At 58.6% G+C, this 20057-nt stretch overlaps 1 protein-coding gene and 1 long non-coding RNA gene across 4 annotated transcripts in view; one reads left to right on the top strand and one right to left on the bottom strand.

The window, feature by feature from the left end:
- Myo7b (myosin VIIB) overlaps positions 1 to 19825 on the top strand; it is an 86984-nt gene extending 67159 nt beyond the window's left edge. For all 3 annotated transcript variants that reach the window (XM_010637664.2, XM_033757156.1, XM_010637663.2), the window contains exons 25-48: positions 739 to 816; positions 945 to 1072; positions 5439 to 5565; positions 7010 to 7129; positions 8140 to 8313; positions 8524 to 8751; positions 9602 to 9769; positions 11108 to 11225; positions 11306 to 11432; positions 12629 to 12795; positions 13540 to 13721; positions 14551 to 14681; positions 14842 to 14999; positions 15284 to 15437; positions 15861 to 16016; positions 16351 to 16456; positions 17161 to 17274; positions 17584 to 17671; positions 18016 to 18122; positions 18521 to 18706; positions 18938 to 19054; positions 19179 to 19262; positions 19382 to 19501; positions 19721 to 19825. In XM_010637664.2, the coding sequence (XP_010635966.1) occupies positions 739 to 816; positions 945 to 1072; positions 5439 to 5565; positions 7010 to 7129; positions 8140 to 8313; positions 8524 to 8751; positions 9602 to 9769; positions 11108 to 11225; positions 11306 to 11432; positions 12629 to 12795; positions 13540 to 13721; positions 14551 to 14681; positions 14842 to 14999; positions 15284 to 15437; positions 15861 to 16016; positions 16351 to 16456; positions 17161 to 17274; positions 17584 to 17671; positions 18016 to 18122; positions 18521 to 18706; positions 18938 to 19054; positions 19179 to 19262; positions 19382 to 19501; positions 19721 to 19810 (3228 nt within the window). In that variant the 3' untranslated portion in view covers positions 19811 to 19825. The remainder of the gene's footprint in view (positions 1 to 738; positions 817 to 944; positions 1073 to 5438; positions 5566 to 7009; positions 7130 to 8139; positions 8314 to 8523; positions 8752 to 9601; positions 9770 to 11107; positions 11226 to 11305; positions 11433 to 12628; positions 12796 to 13539; positions 13722 to 14550; positions 14682 to 14841; positions 15000 to 15283; positions 15438 to 15860; positions 16017 to 16350; positions 16457 to 17160; positions 17275 to 17583; positions 17672 to 18015; positions 18123 to 18520; positions 18707 to 18937; positions 19055 to 19178; positions 19263 to 19381; positions 19502 to 19720) is intronic.
- Positions 6062 to 20032, bottom strand: LOC117283682. Its single transcript, XR_004514714.1, has 3 exons — positions 19747 to 20032; positions 17143 to 19587; positions 6062 to 12849 (listed from the first exon to the last, which is right to left on the bottom strand). It is a non-coding gene; the product is annotated as an uncharacterized LOC117283682 (long non-coding RNA).
- Positions 20033 to 20057: the final 25 nt, after the last annotated feature.

Raw genomic sequence — 20057 nt, 5'->3', positions numbered from 1 at the left:
TTCGCTGGTTAGTTCTGGGTCCTGGTCTCCCATGAGGTTGCTGTGAACCTGTCACCCGGAGCCCATGGCGCCTGAAGGCCTGACTGGGGAGGGAGGTCTGCTCTCAAGAGGGCCACTCCCATGCCTGCTGACAGGAGACCTCCACTCCTGGCGCATGGACCTCTTCACAGAGCCACCTCACAGCTCAGTGTCAGAAAGAGTGACCCAGGCAGGAGAGCAGAAAGAAGTGTCCAGGCACAGAAGTCGCAGGGCACAGAGGGCAGGAATGTCAGGGGCAGGCGCCCCCGGAGGTCACCTCGGAGGGGCTCTGGGAGGCAGCTTAGCCACACCAAACCCCTAGAGGTGACACAGAGGATGCAGAATGGCTTCCCAGGTGATCCCAGGATCCCCTGCCCGCACATGTGACACACTCACAAGCCCCGGGCCGCAAGCCTGCCCACTCCCAGAGTGCGCCTGTCAGTGCTGCCCGTCGGGTTGTGTGTCCCAAACCAGCTTTGCCTCACCCAGAAGCTGGTGCCCAGGCTCACACTGAGCTCTACTTTGGGCAGCAAATTCCTTTCATGACCCTAGGAGGGTCACAGACCCTGACGGCTGCGGGCAAACCTCTCCTCAGCAGCTCTGTAAGTCAGGCTAGGAACATCTGGGCGATGGGACGCTTGCTCTGCACTAGGTGGCTGGGGGGTCAGTAGCACTGAGGACCACTCAGGCTCCCTTGTCCTGGTGCCTGTGTCTCCACAGAGACGGAGCCGCAGGGAGAGGGGGACCAAGGACATCTCCTCCATGAAGCTGAAGCGGTCCTCCTGGGTCACAGGCCAGGTGAGCCTGGGCAGGGGCTCCGCCTGCTGCCGGCTTCCCGGTTGTTGCGTCCACCAACGCAACACGGGATTCTCCTTGGCAAATGGGGAGAGCGGCAGCTGTCCTGACAGCTGTCTTTGCGCTTCAAGGTGGCCAGCCAGCTGAGCACCGGAGAGGAGGCATTTGACCCCGATGGCCCCGTCTCTGACAGACCCATGTCCAACCTGGAGAAGGTACACTTCATCGTGGGCTGTGCCATCCTTCGGCCCGGCCTCAGGTGGGTCCCCACCGCTAACCACGCCTGCTCAGAGCACCAGCTTCCCCTGGCCCCAACCCACACCCCACTCCCTGGCCTGGGGCCTGCAGCCTCGGTCTAGGACAGCAGATGGTGTAACCACCAAGAATTCTCTACTTTCTGTATTTTAAGATAACCCATGCATAAACCCAGTTTTAGGAAAACAGATTTATCATGGGCTGGCAATTGATCTTGGCTTTAGGGCAGGACTCTGAAAATGAGCAAGTGCCTCATTTATACTGTATATTACATATATATATATATATATATATATATATACACACACAATATATATATATATACATATATGATATATATATACATATATGATATATATATATATATTATGTGTGTGTGCGTGTGTGTGCTTTATATGCCATTTGCTTTACAAGTTAGGTTTTTATGTAAATTCTAAGAAAAAGTATGCTACTTTGTGGGAAAGGCTACAGTATTTAGGGGGTTGCTTATTTTATTATTTTTAACCAAAAACTGGGGAAATGTTGCCCATTATTTCTTCAAATATTCTCTCTTTCTCTCCTCTCTCCCAACCCCTTCAAACTCTAATTAAACCTACATAAAACTTTATGTTACCATCCCTCAAGTCTCTGGAAGTCTGTTCGTCTTTTCTTTCCTCTTTTTCTGTTTTTCAGATTGGATAGTTTCTGTTGATCTGTCTTCAATTTACTGATCTGTCTTCCTCAATCGACTGCTGTACCCACCCAATACATGCTTGTACCAGATAGGGTAATTTGTTATCCCCGTATTCTTGTTTTCTGGGACGTTTATCTTTCTCTGCCAAGATTTCCTATTTGTTCATTTGCTGTGCATGTAGTTTCCTTTATGTCTTGAGCATAGTTATGGTAGTTTTGGGGTCCTTTTCTGAAAATTTGACATCTGGGTCCCACTGGAGGCTGTGCTGTTTGGAGGCGGTCATGGTTTCCTGTTTCCTCGTATGTCAGTCTTTTGGGTCGTATCCTGGACATTGAGGTGAAACAGTTAGAGGCTCTGGATTCTGTTCTTTCAAAGTGTTGAGTTTTTGTTTGGGGAGCAGTTAATTTGGCTGAACTCAGACTGTGCCAGGCCCACTGTGAGCAGCAAGTGGAATCCATATTGAGCTCTTTTGCTCTGCCCACCGTCCACCTCGCCGTGCGCACACACAGGGCCAGCCACGATTTTCATGCCAAATGTAGCACTCGTCTCCAGAGCTCCTCGTACTGAGATCATCCTTGTCACACTTGTGCTGCAGGGTACCCCAAACTTGGCCTCCTGCTTCTTCAAACTCATGAGGCTATAGGCCCTCTGCCCAAGTGCTGGCCTCCATGGGTGCTCTGATCCAGTTGGTCTGCTGCTAGTTCCCTTTGTGTTAATCCTTACCAGCCACCACCACCTCCTGTAAAATGGCAGATATAGGGCTGGGGATTTAGCTCGGTGGTTTCACCACCTGCCTCGCAAGTACAAGGCCCTGAGTTTGATCCCTGGTACAAAAAAAAAAAAAATGATGAAATGGCAGATACATAGAAGCTACATCCGAATGAGGTATATCATGGGCTCTTCAGTCACCTCTATAGACAATGACACCCAGTGCTGGTGTCCAGCCGGGGCCAACACTTCACTGATCCCTTGGGATCTCCCATTGACTCCAGCCCCAGTGAAACACCCTACAGCCCTTTTCTGCTGATTCTCCCCGAATAACGAGCTGCCTACTTGCGTGGGACCCCACTAAGATGCCCGGATGTCAGCTCTTTCCACAGCATCCTCACGGTCAGATTCTCATGTGCCCCACCACGAGAGAGCAGCTCTCAGACCTTGCCTCTTGTGATAGGCTCAGGATTTGCTAGAAGGTCTTAGTCTTTTTGTTCATGGATGTCCTCAACTACAGGAGCAAAATAACCAAGATCGTGGAAGGACTCTGTCACCATGGTGGCCTGGTCTGGGGTAGGTGGGGGGCAGTGTGCTTCTGGGGCTTAACTTGGCTCAGATGGGTCTCATATCCAGAAGGCAGCCCCACCCTAACAGCAGCTCTCCTGGGGTCCCCTCACTTCCCTATCACCTGAAGTACTGGGAACAGGCTACAGATCTCGCTGCCCCCATGAAGTCCTTTTCTAGAGTCACCCTCCAAATTCGTGGCTGGAAGCGGCATGGTGGGGGACTGGTTCTGCCATCTTTTAGGAAACCCTACAAGAATGTGTCTCTTTAGAATGTTGTCTATTGACATCCATTCGTCCTTGGATCTGAGGTCTTATCCAAATTCCAAGACCAAAAAAATGCTCTGTTCCACATCTGTCACACTTTTTTTTCCTCATGAGTTTATTGGTACATTTTAGGGATACAGTGCAGTTACTTTCATCATTGGGGTCTTGTACCTTTACATGACCGGTCTTCTCTCATTTTTCCCCTTACCCCTGCCCTCCCTTCACCCCCTCCTCCCTTCCCTATTTACAAAGACTTTGTTTCTATTTTTTCCTTTTCTCATATCTTTCTCTTTTCCCTTCTTTCCTTTCCCCTACCCTTCCCACTTCCCCTACATCTTTAGCCCCTTTCTTCCTATCTCACGTTGTCAGTTATACCATAAGGTTTGGACCTTATTTATGCTTTTAGTTTTCACACCAGAGAAACTATTCTGTATTTACACATGCATATTGAGGCCATACATCTCATTACATACTTGTTCAGGGTGAGGCTCTGGCCTGAGGCTTGGGAAGGCTGAGATGAAGTAAATATATCTCTATTTTCAAGGAACTCACCCTTTGGCTTGGGGCTGTGTTGGTCAGCTTTCCGCGACAGTGACAAAATACCCAAAACAATCAATTTTATAAGAAAGATCTGTTTTGGCTCATGGCTTCAGGGGCTTTGGTCCACGGTCACTTGATCCTATTGTTTTGGCCCTGTGGTAAGGCAGAACATCATTGCCAGAGAGTGTGGAAAAGGAAGGTCTTCATCGTGGCCAGGAAAAAAAAAAAAGAGAGAGGCAGAGCCAGAGCTCTCTTGTCGCCTTCACGTACACACCCCTGGTGACATAACCTCCACTCTCTGGGCCCCACCTCCTGAAGGTTCCACCACCTCCCAGAAGTGTCACAGGCTGAGAACCAGCCCTTCAACATGTGGACCTTGGGGGACACTCATCCAAACCAAGGCTGGCAGCATGAGAGGACCAAGAAACTCCCAAGTGTGTGCTCAGATTGAGGTCTACTCAGAACTAGTGGGGATGTGAAAAAAGGAGTAGTCTTAATGCCCCCCTGGGCAAGGTGGGAAAGAGGAAGGGTGTTCACCAAACGGATTCGAGGTCTCAGAGCCTTCACCCGATCCTGAGGCTCTGAAGTTCTGAGTGGTTTGTCACAGCGAGGGCACGGACCTGGGTTCAAGTCTAAGGCCGGTGGGGGAGAGTTTTAAGGAGAAGACCACAATCCAATCCAATTTCCAGGCAAGTCTCTCTGACGATGATGTGGAGAGTAGAGCCTGAGGGTGGGAGGCTGAGAAGGGCCTGTGACAGGGTCTGGAGACAGCTTATGAGGAACGGCTCAGGGAAGAGGAAGAGATCCAGGAGACAGGTGATAGGACATGGTGGCTGGCGGGGTGCAGAGGATACGGGGTAGGAGAAGTTACGGTGACTCCCAGATTTCCAGAAGGGGTGTGTGGCTGATGGTGCCTGGAGAGAGAGGAACGGTGCTGGAGCCGGCTGTGTACATCTCTTTCCAATTCTGTGTTATAGTGGCAGTTTGAAATTGGCTTTGGTGGGAATGCTCACACCACAGAAGACAGGAAGTGCAGAGAAGTTGGGTAAATCGGTGGACAGATATTCACCACACACTGCCGAGAACTAGGGGGGTGCTGGTTTCTGGACGCGTGAGGACTGAGAGGCTAAGGGAGCCCTTTTGTGAGGAAGGGTCCAGGAGAGCCCCTCACCAAGAGGAGACGGGGGGTGGGACAGCCCAGGAAGTGAGGGCCCAGAGATTCCCGCGTTACACCTGCACCTTTCCCTCTGCAGTCCTGGGCTGACGGTCTTCAGGGAAGGGGCGTGGCCACTAGGCAGAGGGAGAAATAACTGTGAGGTCTGGAAAGGAGCAGATAAACTTACTGGAGAGGCAGGGCAGAGGAGGCTGTGGCAGCAGAGGGTATGGCCAGAGGGTGAGCGAGGGAGCAGAGACTTGCAGGGTGAGGTACCTGGGCTGCAGCTTCAACAAGCTGGGGAATGGGGCCTGGAAGGAGGCGGACGCAGAGCCCCAGAGACATCGGAGGAGGCTGGGCAGACTGAGTGCTGAGGGTGCCCTGCAGATGAGACCTCACCCGGGGCATCGGTCCCCTCCCACACCGGCCCCGGCCTGTCCTCTCAGTGTTCTGTGTCTTTCAGGGATGAGATCTATTGCCAGATCTGCAAGCAGCTCTCGGAGAACCCCAAAGCGAGCAGCCAGGCAAGGGGCTGGATCCTGTTGAGCCTCTGCCTGGGCTGCTGCCCACCCTCAGAGAGGTTCCTGAAGGTGGGCCTGTTGGGGGCTGAGGCGGGTTGGGCAGAACCATGGGTGGACCCTGGGCCCTGGGCAGGTCCAGAAACCTCTGCCCATGACCGGGTTGTCTGCACCTGTGAGCTGATGGCAGCGATACCTGTGTTTCTTGCACCTCAGCTTCCCCAGTCAGTAAAAGACAACACTTCGCCTTCCGTCCCTAGCCAGGTGCTGCAGGGGCTCAGGCACCGCAGTGGCTTTTCAGAACTCAGAGAAGATGGCAGATAACATTGCACCTTGAGGTGACAGGTGTCCAGGAGGGGCTTCTGCTGGACACGGGCTGCAGCGCCTCTTTCTACTCCTTAGAACTGGAAATGCAGGCAGATGGGCAAGAGCTTCCGAGTATTCGAGGCCCCAGGCTTTGCTGCCTTGATATACTTTTTAGTTTTGTTTTGTTGGGGGGGGTGTTTGTTTTGTTTTGGGTTTTTTGTTTGTTTGTTGTTGTTGTTGTTGTTTGGTACCAGGACCAAACTCAGGACCTTGTGCGTTCAAGGCAGGTGGAGGAACCAGTAAGCTAAGTCCCCAGCCCCTGATGCTTTTTAGTTTTGATGAGAAAAGTAGTATGTGGGAATGTAGGATGTCTAAAAAGGAAGTAAAAGTCATGCCCACAGCCAGAGATGATGCATATTAATATTTTCCTCTGCCTTCTTGTTGGGGTTACACCTGTGGTCATACAGGAAAGACTCAACTGCTCATGAGTCCCTGTGGCGACAGCAGGAACATGGCCACCTGGCCACCTGTCCTGGGCACTCGGGCCACTCCTGATACCTGTAAACCCTCCCAGCCTCTCTCCCTTGCCTCTGGGAGGCAAAACGATTTTCAGCACCTTTTGTCCAATACATTTTGGACATTGGCCCTCCTGCATTTTTCTCCATGATTGTCCTCCTGGTATGAACTTCCCCAGTGCGTCTTTGATGTCTAAGCAACCCTAGAAGGTATAAACTTAATGGATATTTAAGGTCCACCTTCTCATCACCATAGATACCCACCACTGCAGTAAAAAAGTACAAATCATTGCTCGTAGGATAGGTTTGAATAATGGGATCAGACAGCGTGCATTCTTAAAACTATGCACTATTTAAAACAATGCCCAGTCATGCCTCAGAAATGTACCAATTTGTAGCTGGGCGCGGTGGCACTCTGCTCTAACCCCCGCACTCAGGATGCTGAGGAAGAAGGATCATCACAGGTTTGAAACCAGCCTGGGCTACATAGTGAGTTCATAGTGAATGCACGCTGAATACCTGATGTGATCTCCTACCAAAAAAAGCAGTGGTCTATATTCCATCTCATTGTAAATGGAGGGTGCCCAGCCCATGTGCCTTCCCAAACTGAGAGTGACCTGTTTAAAATCTGTCTGGGCAGAAAGCAGAATTCAGCCTCCAATCTGAGTATCTCCCCTTCTTTCTTTGCTCCCCAGTACCTGCTGAACTTTATTCGCCAAGGACCAGCCGGCTATGGACCCTTCTGTGCAGAGCGCCTGCGGCGTACCTGTGCCAATGGGGCGCGCATGGAGCCCCCCACCTGGCTGGAGCTGCAGGTAGGGACTGGCAGGGCTGGTGGTGGGCAGTGGGGGTGGCACAGCCCCCTGCCCCTGTCGCATAGCTGGTGGGGTGACCTGTCCTCAGCATTCTGTCTCCTTCAAGGCATCTTCTGGGCCAAGAGCCCCCAAAGCCCAGGACTTGGCCTCTCCATATCTAAATCCAACATCCTTTCTGCCCTCCTGGATGAGGGGGAAATGAATCTGATATGTCTACCAGCAGGATGATATGAATTAAACTAATGGCTTCAAGGTTACCTCTCCAGGGGCACTCGGCTTGTCAGGCAGGCAGTGGCCCCACCGAGGCTGGCCCCCAGCATGTTGCTGCTGGGAACCAGTGCTACCTTGTCCTGCTGTGGCAGCTGGGACACCTGCCCGTCCCAGAAGTGTCCTCAGGAAAGGTGACTCTTGAGCAGCCATGTTGGAGGGCACCCTGCGCTGGCTCCACCCCCATCTTTGGGCCCAACCCAAGCCTGAAAGGTGCGTGTGGCCCTGTGGTGCCCTGTGCTGGGATCCAAAGGTCACCTCCAAAGAACCCCCGTCTGGCTCCCACCCCTCTGGCCAGATCTGTAGAGGCTCCCTCCTATGAGTCCCAGAATTGCGGTGACTTGTAGCAGCTCTGAATATTCACACAGTGCTGTACACAGTGCCCAGGAGCCAAAAATGTCCCAAGGAATTGCCTTGTGAGAGTCTGAGTCACTTGACCTCAACAAGCTGAGTTTTCTAATGAAAATAGGACCATCGTGGCCTGTAGTACAGGCCCCAGGGTTGGCGAGGAAAACCTGCAGAAGCCTGAAATCCTCGATGTGCATGGCAGCATTGTTTTTGCCCCTGGCCAGCTGCAGGCCTGAACTTTGTTAATTCCACACTAAGCCACAGCCACCCTGGGGCCCCGGAAGGTGGGCAGGTGGGGTAAGGAGGGTGGCAGGCCTCCAGTCCCAGGCTTTCTGACTCCGAGGTGGTCAGCCAGAGCCTCCAGCCGGGGGTTCTGAGTCTTCCTCTGCTCCTAGGCGGTCAAGTCCAAGAAGCACATCCCCGTCCAAGTGACCCTGGTGACCGGACAGAGCCTGACTGTCACAATGGACTCGGCCTCTACGTCTCGGGAAGTCTGCCTGCACATCGCCCAGCAGCAGGACCTCAGCGACCACCTGGGCTTCTCCCTCCAGGTTGCTGTGTATGACAAGGTACTGACCAGGTACCAAGGCACCATGGCCCAGGTGACACAGCCGGCCCTGCTCTCTGCCTTCCTGGGAGGGCCCGCAGGGAGATGCGTCTGGAACTGGGCAGGCTGTGCCCCTCCCAGCCCGTGTCCACATCCTGTGCTGAGAGTGGCGGTCCCTGGGGCTGTGGCACACAGCAGCTGCTCACCCCTGGACCCCTGGTTCTGTCCTCAGTTCTGGTCCTTGGGCAGCGGGCGAGACCATGTGATGGATGCTGTGGCCCGGTGTGAACAGCTGGCCCAGGAGAGGGGTGAGAGCCAGAGCCAGTCCCCCTGGCGCATCTACTTCCGGAAGGAGTTCTTCACCCCCTGGCATGACTCCAGAGAGGACCCCATCAGCACCAAGCTCATTTACCGTCAAGTCCTCCACGGAGTCTGGTCCGGCGAGTACAGCTTCGAGAAGGTGAGGAGCCTGAGGAGGAGCCACATTCAGGGGCCAGCCTGGCCTGTGGCCTCCTGGGCCTGGCTTCCTTGTCTTCCTCCCTTGGACCAAAGCTTTGCCTGAGCATCTGAGGCTTTAGTAGCAGCCACGGCAGGCAGGGGAGGCCGCCCGACCTCCGTGTCAGTCCCAGGCCAGCGTGGCCTCCCTCAGCAGCTGTCTGTGGAGTAGCAGGGGCTGGGGGTCAGGAAGGCAGCCATGGAGCCCAGGTGCCCAAGCTCAAGTCACATTTACGTCTCCCTGGCAGTGTGACTCTGGGAAGTCTTGTCACCCGCCAAGCCTCGGGCCCGCATACCGGTGTACAGAGTGCCACGTAGTTGAGAGAACTGAGGCCAACGGACAGGGTGTGGGCAGCAGTGCAAACCCTCCCGAACCAAGACTGGAGGGTGCTGCCTGGGAGCTCAGGCGGCCGCAGCGATCCCGGAAGCCGGTCTGGAAGGGGTATGGGCAGGGAGCAACGGGGCCAGGCCTGCAGGAGTGGCCAGTGGTCTCCTGTGTGAAGCAGGCCTGGAGCCGAGGCAGCATAAAGCCCGGTCCGACTGCACCCCGTGCAGGGCAGCAATTCAGAGAGGAGGTGGCTTGTTCTTGGCAGAGGCCACAGGAGCAGTGGTGCCACAGAAGCATGGGGGCCCAGTTGGGCCTGTGGCACTGGTCCTGCCTGGAGGAGGTGGCAGACCGGATGGCTGCTTCTGCTGCCCAGTCCTCTTGAGTGTCTGGACAGCTGCACCGCAGGGGTCGGGAGCTGGCTATGAGGCAGGAGCTGGACAGGGGCTCTCACTTGCCTCACCTCTCCTGCGCACCCCACACTGTGCAGGAGGAAGAGCTGGTGGAACTGCTAGCCCGGCACTGCCATGTGCAGCTGGGTGCTTCATCGGGGACCAAGGCTGTCCAGGACCTGCTGCCTGGCTGCATCCCCCCCAAGCTGTACAGGACCAAGGCCCCAGAGAAGTGGGCTGGCCTCGTCACGGCTGCCCAAGCCAAGGTCAGCCTCGAGCCCACCTGCAGGGTGGTGGGGCCCTAGGGATGGAATCCTCACCCCCTGCACACGAGGAAAGCTTAAACCTGACAGTTAGGGCGGCCCTGACCATGAAGTTTATAGTCTTGCTCAGTTCAGTCCCCAAGAACAGGCCCTGTCACCAGCCCTCCTCTTTCTAAGCTGGCATCACCAGTGGACCCCATGACAGTCTGCACTGCAGCACTGCAAGGCCCTGGCATCTCTGCCACCAAATGCTGCCATACCACGGCCTCAGGACAGTCCTGCCTCAGTGGGCTCCCTTCTGTACCCAGGCCTCTCCGTGTCCCCTCTCAGGACACATCAGTGTAGGGACACCCTACATGTCTGGTGCACAGTACGTCTGGCCAAGGCCCCCTTCAGATAAGATGCATCCACATACATCCCCCAAAGCCACTTTTAAAAGTAGAAACAAGGGAAATAACATCTGACCCAACAAACAAGGAAAGGGAAGCTTGGTGCGGATACCACACACGGAGCTGGGGGAGTAGGGTCAGGAGAGGAGGGAGGCAAGCCAGAAGGAGATAGCTAGAGGGAAAGGGGCAAAGGGAGGCCCACAAGGAGCCTCCAACTGCATCCAAGAACCCCAGAGAAGAAAATGAGAGAGGTCCCAGGACTCGGAGTTGTGCAGTAAGATGGCCTTACTCGTGGAGCCGGAGCACAGGCAGGCACTGGCAACAGCAGGCCGTGCTGGTCAGCTTTCCACCTCTGTGCCAAAATACCGGAGACTTAAAAGGAGCAAAGGTTCCTTTTGGCTCATGTTTCAGAGTGTCCGGTTCATGGTCAGTTGGCTCTGTTTTTGGGGCCAAAACATCACGGCAGAGAGCATATGGTGCAGCAGACGCCTCCTCACAACAGCCAGGAAGCAAAGCTGGGGGCAGGTCCCAGTATCTCCTCAAGGACGCAGCCCAGTGACCCAGCTTCCTTCAGCCGGGCCCCACCTCCTAGGCTGCCACCACATCCCGGGTGCACCACCTAAGATCCAAACCACTCCGAGGCCCAGGCTGGGACCCGAAGGTACACGGACTCAGGGACCACCAGCAGCAGCCATGCACAAGCCTGTACACCCTGCTGCTAATGAGGGATGGCCTGCTACCCTCCGCAGGTGCCTCCTGCAGGGGACTCTCCTGGGACCCAGGAGGCCTGAGCCAACCCTGAGACACCCCCAGAGCAGCCTTTGCCAGGCACTGGCCTTGTAGTAGGTGGAAGCTTCACAGAATGATCTATCAAATAATCACCCTACACACTGAGCAAGGGACAGCGATAGGAGTCCGGGCGATGACACTGATGCCCAGGATCCTCCTGCAGGCCTCGTACACCCAGACAGGAGCATCGGCGCTGGCTGTGCGGCAGCAGGTAGTGGATGCCGCCCGTCTGCAGTGGCCCCTGCTCTTCTCTCGGCTCTTTGAAGTCACCACGCTCTCTGGTAATGGCTCTGATGAGGTTGGCAAGTATGGGCACCCCCGGGGACAGGTGCAGCCCTCACTCCCGGTCTCCTTGGGCCAGGGCCCCGCCTCCCCAAGACACAGCTGATCTTGGCTGTCAACTGGAAGGGGCTACACTTCCTGGACCAGAGGGGGAGGATGCTGCTGGAACTCTCTTTCCCTGAGGTCACAAGTCTGGTCACCAACAGGTGAGGGCCTCTTCCCTCTTCTCAGTCTCCTCACAAACTGAGACCGGGGAGACAGGAGTGGCGTTGTCCCCAGAAGCCGGTGGGAGTGTGGAGACAGGGATCAACGTGCACAGCGGCCACCGGACTTGGGGTGCTGTACCACCCCACCTCGTAGCAGGCCACACTGCCCGTGGAGTATGCAATCTGTAGTCCCGCTTCTTGTTTGCTTCTCTTCTGTCCAGTTACTTTTCTCATTGCTGAGACAAAACACCCGACACTCACAAGTCCATAATCAGCGGGCTCCAAGGCAGGGTGGCATCACAGAAGACAGCAAAAGCAAGCAAGCAAGGAACCTCAGCAGCTTCTTTCTGCTCCTTTTTTACTCTAGGCTACCGGGATGAGGATGGTGTCAAATCAATCAGTGGACTGATTTAGTAATCACACACTCTACATTCAGCCACCTCTGAAAAGCCTCACCCTATGACCACACGAGGCTTTGGGGCAGGGTTGGGGACATCCAGACCCAAACCATAGCATCCAGAAGACCCAGCCATATTGGGAAAGTGATGGAGCCACCACTTCCCCAAGTGCAGTCACTTAGGGGACCCTTCCCTGCTCATGGGTAAGATACGAAGGACAGATAGCTCATCTCCAAGAAGAGTGAGAAGATAGCCGACCAAACGCCAGCACCAGGCTCTCCTGGCTCCTTGAACTCAGTCCCACCATGTGCTACTAGAATGCTGCTAGGTTAAAGCCCACCCCGGTGTGGTGTGACTGTTGTAACTGTTACCACTGGTGGGCAGATTGTGGCACAGCGGCCACCATTCCCTGGGGCTGACCATGCGGGACAATTCCTGGTTACCATGAAGTCCTCCTGTGTCCCTTCTGCAGATGAGGAAAGGAAGGCTCGGAGGCAAGGTCACTCTCCAGGGCTCCGAGTGAGCCGGAAGCTGCTCCGAGTGAGCCGGAAGCCGCAGCAAGCCGGCTCCTCCCCTCAGCACCAGCATCCTTTGCAGTGCCCGGCCCAGAGCTAACCCTACCCTCTTGGGCCCTGAGCCCTGGTGGTCACCTGCTCGCCACCCACTGTGGCCCTGCCAGTATTCCAGAGAAGCTACCCTTGGCTGTGACACTGGAGGGCTGCCCTTCTGGGCTGTCGAGGAGCTAAAACAGGGGAGGCAGGCTGGCCACACATCACACCACACCCTCCCTCCCCACAGGGAGGCCTGGGGTGGCCAGAGACTGCTGCTTTCCACTCTGCATGCAGAAGAGTATGAGTTCACCACCTCCGGCAGCGTGGCGGTCGCTGAACTGGTGGCTCTGTTTCTGGAGGGCCTGAAGGAGAGGTCCGTGTTCGCCATGGCCCTGCAGGACAGGAAGGCCACAGGTGCTCCGGGGGGGCCGTCCTGGGGCCAGTGCGGGCAGCTGTGCTGTCTTCACACTGCAGCAAAAACACGGTGCAGAACAGGCTCAGAGACTGAGGGAGGGAGGGAGGGTTGGGTCCCCACACTCCAAAGGGTGGGGCTAGCAAGGCCCTGCCTTCCATCAGCCTCCATTTCTTCTTCCACAACCCGGAAACTGGGGGCGTGCAGGCGGCGGTCCTGAACTCTCCTGAGCAAGCCCTGCTTGGGCTCACCCTCATTGGGGCCTTGAGCGCCGTCCCTCGTGGGGCCACCTTGTCATCCCACGGTACAGACATGCCTCAGAGAGCGAGGTAGCTCAGCCAGGGTCACAGTAGCCAGAGCTGGGAGCAGCTGCGGCAAGCGTGACAGGCCTGAGTGGGCTAAGTGGAGGCGCAGCTCATGCAGGGATTAAGGAGAGGGGCAGGGATGAGGAGTACATGGTCCTCACAGCCCCCAGAAGGAGGGACGGCTTTCACCTACGTTCCACAGAGCAGGAAATGGGCTCCCGGTGCCCACCTCGAAGGCCAGGCTCCTGGGCAGGCCTGTCCCAAGGTCAGGGCCAAGTGACAGGCTTGACTTGTTCCCAAGCGGCCTTGAACCCACACCCTGTGCCTCAGTTTCCTCATCTGCCAAGGGAGATACCCACGAAGGCCAGCGTAGCCTCAAGCCCCTGCAGAGCCTTCCACAAACATGGCTTCTCTCTCCTTCTGTGTGGCCTGAACCTGCAGACGATGTCACCCTCCTGCCCTTCAAGAAGGGGGACTTACTGGTCCTGACCAAGAAGCAAGGGCTGCTGGCCTCTGAGAACTGGGCGCTGTGCCAGAATGATAGGACAGGCAAGACGGGGCTGGTGCCCATGGCCTGCCTCTACACTGTCCCTACGGTGGTCAAGCCTTCCGGCCAGCTGCTGGTAAGTCGCACACTCGCCGCTGCCCAGCTGGGTGCCCAGCCTAGGGGCTGCACGTCAGTCTGCGCCCACCTCACAGAGGCCCAGAAGCTCTGTAGGGCACAGACCCTCCTGCCCGATCTCCTGCGCTGAGTGTGAAGCGGGCATGGTGTTTGCCTGGAACTCCATGCTTGGCATCTAGTAGGTGCCGCACGGATGCAAGCCATTGCCCTCTCCTTCTGGGGTATGACCTAGGGACAAACGTCCTCCCCACCCTCAGCCTTAGTTTTAAGTGACCCCATGACCCCAGGGTGCCTGAGGTCCCTCCCACCTTAAGAACCGCCCCACCTCGAACCCCAAAGCAGCCTTTCAGGGAATCCGGAAGAGGCGGGCCTTCTAATGTGCTCACAGGAGCAGGGAAGAGTTCAGCAGTGCCCCAGCCCGCAGGGAGTGCGCAGACAAACTGACGGCAGGATACACAGCGCCATCGAGAAGCCACACTGGTGGTTACAGGGGCAAATGTAGGATAGGCTCTCCCCGTTTGGGGGGCATCCCTGAGGTGACAGCTCAGGCCTGCAGGGCGTTAAGAGGTGGTCCCTGAGGAGAGTGCCCTCGGGGAGGGTGGTGGGGGTCCTGAGAGGCCCAGGTGGCCACCCTCTGAGAATGGGATGCCAGGCTCCATAGCCATCGGCCCTAAGGGAACATGAACCCCCAGACCTGGGCCACACGGCAGCTGACGCAGAGGGTCTGTGGTCTGACCTTGCCAAGCCACAGGGGCAGCCGGGCCAGGTTCACCTATGGAAAGGGCCTCACGGGAGCGGCTGCGGGGTACCCACAGGTCTATGCCCCACAGAGCTTGCTGGCCATGTCGCCAGAGAAGAGGAAGCTGGCAGCCCACGAGGGGCAGCCCTCAGAGCCGCTGCCTGAGGAGCAGCCCAGGGAGGAGCCACACACCCTGGAGGAGTTCTCCTACGAGTTCTTCAGGTACGCCACCAGCCCTGGGGCTGCAAGGAGGCTGTGGGGCAGGTGCTGGCCTGCTGTGCTCCCCGGGGTTTGAGGCCGGACCGGACCCTGGTGCTCCCAGGTACCCTGCGAGGTCACACGTCAGACCACACAGTCCTCACGCCAGCCTCCTTCCCTGCAGGGCCCCGGAGAAGGAGACGGTCAGCAGAGCCATGATGACCCTGGCCCGCACCCGGGGCCACTTGTGGTCCTACTCCATGGAGCCGCTGCGGCAGCCCCTGCTCAAGCGCGTCCACGACAAAGCTGACCTGCGGGACTTCGCCTGCCAGATCTTCCTTGATATCCTTCCCTGCCAGCTGCCCTCACTGCCCACCAGCCTGGAGCACAGGCACCACATCCCCTCCTGGGCCCACAGCTGCCCCGTGAGGGACCAGGCCTCACCTCACAGAGCACAGGCCGGACCCAGCGCCGGCTACCTACAGGGATGCTCACAGACCAGCGTGGAGCCGGCACCGGGGACTCGATGGGGCAGTGTTGGGGGGCAGTGTGCGTCAGAGTCACTAAGTAGCCCTGGTCAGGGACCAGCGTGGGGTTCCCAGCACTGTTCTCCTTGACAGTCGCACCCATCCTCAAGTACACGGGTGACTACCCATCTCGGCAGGCCTGGCCCACCCTGCAGCTCACAGACCAGATCTTCTCCTGGGCCCTGCAGGAGCCAGCCCTGCAGGATGAGGTCTACTGCCAAATCCTCAAGCAGCTGACACACAACTCCAACAGGTCTTTGGGGACGGCAGGGCCCTGCCCACTGCCTCGGGGAAGTGGCCTCTGGTGGTGGGGAGACAGTCTGTGGCGGGGAGGCCCGCAGCCTAGCCTGCTCTCGCAGCGTCCTGGGGACAGTGAGCACGTAGAGTAGTCCTGCCTGCGCCCGCCCACTCCTCCCTCTCTCTGCATCACCTAGGCAGGTTTGGTTTCTGTGGACCTCAGTGTCCATAAAACAAGCAGAGGGGACTCCCTCCCCATCTCCAGGGTGACACAGCCCTGTGGCATGGGCGGCAGTGGCAGGCAGGTGGCCCTTGCTCCTCCCTTTGCTGGGCCCCCAGACTCCCGGCCCCAGGAAGGCTCGTGTCATTGCTCCTGTGACGCCTGCCCGGCCTGGGCCCGCAGACGGAGCCCTTTCCGCTGACGGGCGCCACCCTCCAGGCACAGTGAGGAGCGGGGCTGGCAGCTGCTGTGGCTCTGCACGGGCCTCTTCCCTCCTGGCAAGGCGCTGCTGCCCCACGCCCAGAAGTTCATAGACACTCGGAGGAAGAAGCTGCTGGCTCCCGACTGTGGCCGCCGCATCCAGAGGGTCCTGAGGTGAGCCCGTTGCCTCACGCCTCGGGGAATTGCCATGAGAACAAACAGGACAGCCCTGCCCGCCTTCCTTCACACGGGCACCCAGGCACCAGGCCTTCTGGGGCTGCTTCAGAACCAGGTCATCTGGGAGTCCAGACAAGCCCACTTCCATGATGGCCACCTCTGAGGCACATGCCAGGGCCACCAGGTCTGCAGGGCAGCCCCTGAAAAGTGTGGGGGGTGGGTGGGCACCCATTCCCTGGCATCTGGCCTAGGGCCCCAGTGAAGGAGAGGGCAGGGGCAGGGGCAAAGGCAGGGTGGCAGGGGGCACCCTCACTGTGCACTCTCTGCTCAGGACGGGGCCCCGGAAGCAGCCCCCGCATCAGGTCGAGGTGGAGGCTGCTGAGAAGAATGTCTCCCGAATCCGCCACAAGATCTATTTCCCCAATGACACCAGCGAGGTGGGTCCCCTGGGCTGGTGTCCACGGCAGCCTCCCCACCCAGCCAGCCTGCCCTCCGCTGTCCACGCTGTCCCCACTCTTCCTACAACCCACCCCCAGGCTCCAGGCCAGCACAGGGAGCACTGTGCCAGGGGAGCAGAGGCAGAGGGTGAGGGCTGAGGCGGGACTGCCAGTTCCAAAGGCAGCCAGGCCAAGGCCACAGCAGAGAGGAGGGGAGAGGATGGGCAGCAAGGTTGAGACCCAGGGTTTGGGAGCCCGAGGGGCTTCGGTCCAGCTGGGGACGATGTGAGCAACTGCCTGGGGTGGATGTGCCCGGGACAGGGGTGGTGACCAGGAGGCCATGACTGAAAGGCAGCGAAGGACTGCAAGGCGGAGGGACTGGGGTAGCCAGGCTGGTGGTGCTGCCCTCCCGCCCTCTCCACCTCGGGGACAGCTGAGTCCCTGCAACAGAGGTTCCCAGTCTTGTTGAAGGGCTCTCAAAGCAAGTTCCAAAGGCCAGGCCCCGGGTAGAGTCCAGGGGACAGTGACAGCAATGTGGCCACCCGGAGCCTTTCTGGAAGGAAGGCTCACCCTTCCCAGCACCGAGCACAGCCGGCCACAAGAGTCACACAGGGGCACGAGTGCCAGGCTGCAAAGCCCGACAGCCTCCAGGAGCAGTCAGGCCCCATCCCGGCCCTGGGCCTTACCCGCTGCTCTCCGCCCAGATGCTGGAGGTGGGCACCAACAGCCGGGTGCGAGAAGTGTGCGAGACCATCGCCACCAGGCTGCAGCTGGCCTCCTGGGAAGGCTGCAGCCTCTTCATCAAGATCGCAGATAAGGTGCGCAGCGGGCAGGCCAGGGGCTGCAGGGACGCCGGGCGAGGGCCTCACGTAGAGTGGTCTCCCGACACCAGGGGGACCGCTGGGCAGGCCCAGACTGCTCAGTGCACAAACATCCAGGCGCAGAGGGTGGGGTCTCACAGCCGACCCCTGACCCCTTACCACGGCCACCAGCAGTCCCATGCTGACCTCCACTGAGCGCCCTGCACCCTGTCCTCTGGGCCAGTGTACGTGACTTCTGGACCCAAGCCCAAAGGGTTGCCCCCGGAAGCCACCCCACCTGCCTGCCTCCGTCCCTTCCCACCTCAGGTGATCAGCCAGAAGGAAGGAGACTTCTTCTTTGACTCCTTGAGGCAGGTGTCCGACTGGGTGAGGAGGAACAAGCCTCAGAAAGAAGGTGCGGGGGGAGGGGTCTGTGTGGAGTAGGAGGGCTGGGGGGCTGTTGGACTCCTACTCCTCCTTCACGGCCCCACCCCTTCACTCACTCAGCCCATGGATCTCCCTGAGCACGCAGCTGGCTGCAGCCCAGGGAGATAGAGGACTCTGGGCCCATCCTCATGAGGGTGCGGATGCCCAAGAGGAGGTGGTCTGCACTCTGGTCTTGAAGGATAAGGAAGTGATCGGGGACAGGGAGGCCAAGGGAGGAGGCAACAGTAGAGCTCACAGCTCACAGGGAGCGGGGCGGCAGCGGATGTGAGCCCTGTAGGACAGGCAAGGTGCCCACTGCCGCCCCGCCCCCAGGGACGCCGGTGGCGCTCCCCTACCAGGTGTACTTCATGCGGAAACTGTGGCTCAGCGTGGTCCCAGGAAAGGACCTGAACGCAGACACCATACTGCATTACCACCAGGTACCGCAGGCCACTCCCACCCCATACCACCCCTGAGCCTGGGGAGAGGCGGTGGTCAGGGTGGGACCAGCACGGGTCCCCTGAGGAAGGCAGGCCCAGTCCTGAGGGCTCTGGCACCAGGAGAGGTGCACAGCAGCATCTGGGACAGCGCCCCTGCTGGCAGCTGGTGTGTGACTGCCTGTGGAGAACTGGCCTTACCCTGAAGCCAAACACCTGCACATGGGGTAGGTATGACCTCAAGGCACGATGCCAGGGAGCCCTGTCCTCACTCGCAAGGATCTCAGCCTTTGGCCTGCTCAGTCTCCCAGATTGCAGGGGCTGACAACCCAGGCCCTGTCACCTGCGCATGAAGCTGAGGGTGGGCTGGCAGCCTGTGGCTTAGCACGTCCGTTGCTCAGGAGCTGCCCAAGTACCTGCGTGGGTTCCACAAGTGTTCCCGGGAAGATGCCATCCACCTGGCTGGCCTCATCTACAAGGCCCAGTTTGACAATGACCGATCCCAGCTGGCGAGTGTCCCCAAGATCTTGAGGGATCTGGTGCCTGAGAACCTCACACGCCTGCTGTCCTCAGAGGAGTGGAGAAAGGTCTGTTGGACCGGGGAGGGTGCCCTCAGGCCACTGCCCCTTCCAGTACCCTGCCTGGGTGCCAGGCGCTCCCAGGCCCGAGGGGCACACTGTAGGTGTGGGAGGTGGGCTGGGTCCTTCACCCCTCTCCGAACAGCATGCACGACACTGCCCCTTGCTCAGACTGACTGGTGGGGAGGCGGGGCCCCGGGCGCCCAGCCAACCGGGCCCTCACGACTCCTCCTTCCCCAGAGCCTCCTTCTAGAGTTTGATAAGCACCAGGACAAGACGGTACAGGAGGCCAAGGTGGCCTTCCTCAAGTGGATCTGCCGCTGGCCCACCTTCGGGTCCGCCTTCTTCGAGGTGAAGGTAAGCCTGGCCCCAGGCGCACCCCGGGGGTGCTGCATGTGTCTCAGGTGGGCAGGAGGAGGGGCCACCCGGGAGGTGCCACCTGGTCCGGACCGGGCTGTGACCACTGCACCCCTCCGGCCAGCAAGCCTCAGAGCCGTCCTACCCAGATATCGTCGTGGTGGCCATCAACCGACATGGTGTGCTGCTCATCCACCCCAAGACCAAGGTAGGGCCGAGGCCCCGGGCAGGGCTGGGGCACAGCTGCTGAACTTCCTGCCTGCCCTGCTGTGCCCAGCCTAGTCGCCTGCAGGCTCTGCCCCTCGCCCACCTGCCCTCTGCCCCCAGGAGCTGCTCACCACCTACCCCTTCACCAAGATCTCCAGCTGGAGCAGCGGCAGCACGTACTTCCACATGGTGCTGGGGAGCCTGGGCCGCGGCAGCCGCCTGCTGTGCGAGACCTCGCTGGTGAGCCCATCTCCACCACAGGCACCGAGGCTGCCCGCTCGTCCCTCTGCCGTCTTTCAGAGATGCAGGGCCCGGACCAGACTGGGCTGGTAGAAGGCGGGAGAAGGCCAGGAGGGGTCTGAGGACGGGGAGGGCCCCGCAGCACGGCTGCAGCACACGCCCGGCCCAGGTCCCTTGTCCTCCCTGCGCCACAGCTTCTGACCCCATCCTCCCGTCCAGGGCTACAAGATGGACGACCTGCTGACCTCCTACGTGCAGCAGCTGCTGAGCGTGGTGAACAAGCAGCGAGGCTCCCGGGCCGCCCCCTAGGAGTAGGTGGTTCCTCGCTGGCTCAGGGCCTGGCCTCTGCGTGTAGCCTCCTAGGCCACCCTCGCAGCACACGCCCTTGTCCTGAGCGCTGGCCCTGGAGCTGGAGGAGGTGTCGGGCATGGGATGATGATGGATGCGCCTGAATATTCAATAAACCCGCGGTGCGGAAGTGCGCTGGCGAGGGACAGGGCGGGCGCCCGGTATGCGGCGGGTCTGGGGGGGCCCCGGCCCCCGCGGGTTCTCCAGG

This window comes from Fukomys damarensis, unplaced genomic scaffold (genome assembly GCF_012274545.1).
Source record: "Fukomys damarensis isolate Sample0158 unplaced genomic scaffold, DMR_v1.0_HiC HiC_scaffold_29, whole genome shotgun sequence".
NCBI classification, from domain to species: domain Eukaryota; kingdom Metazoa; phylum Chordata; class Mammalia; order Rodentia; family Bathyergidae; genus Fukomys; species Fukomys damarensis.
This window is presented reverse-complemented; position numbering and strand designations above follow the sequence as displayed.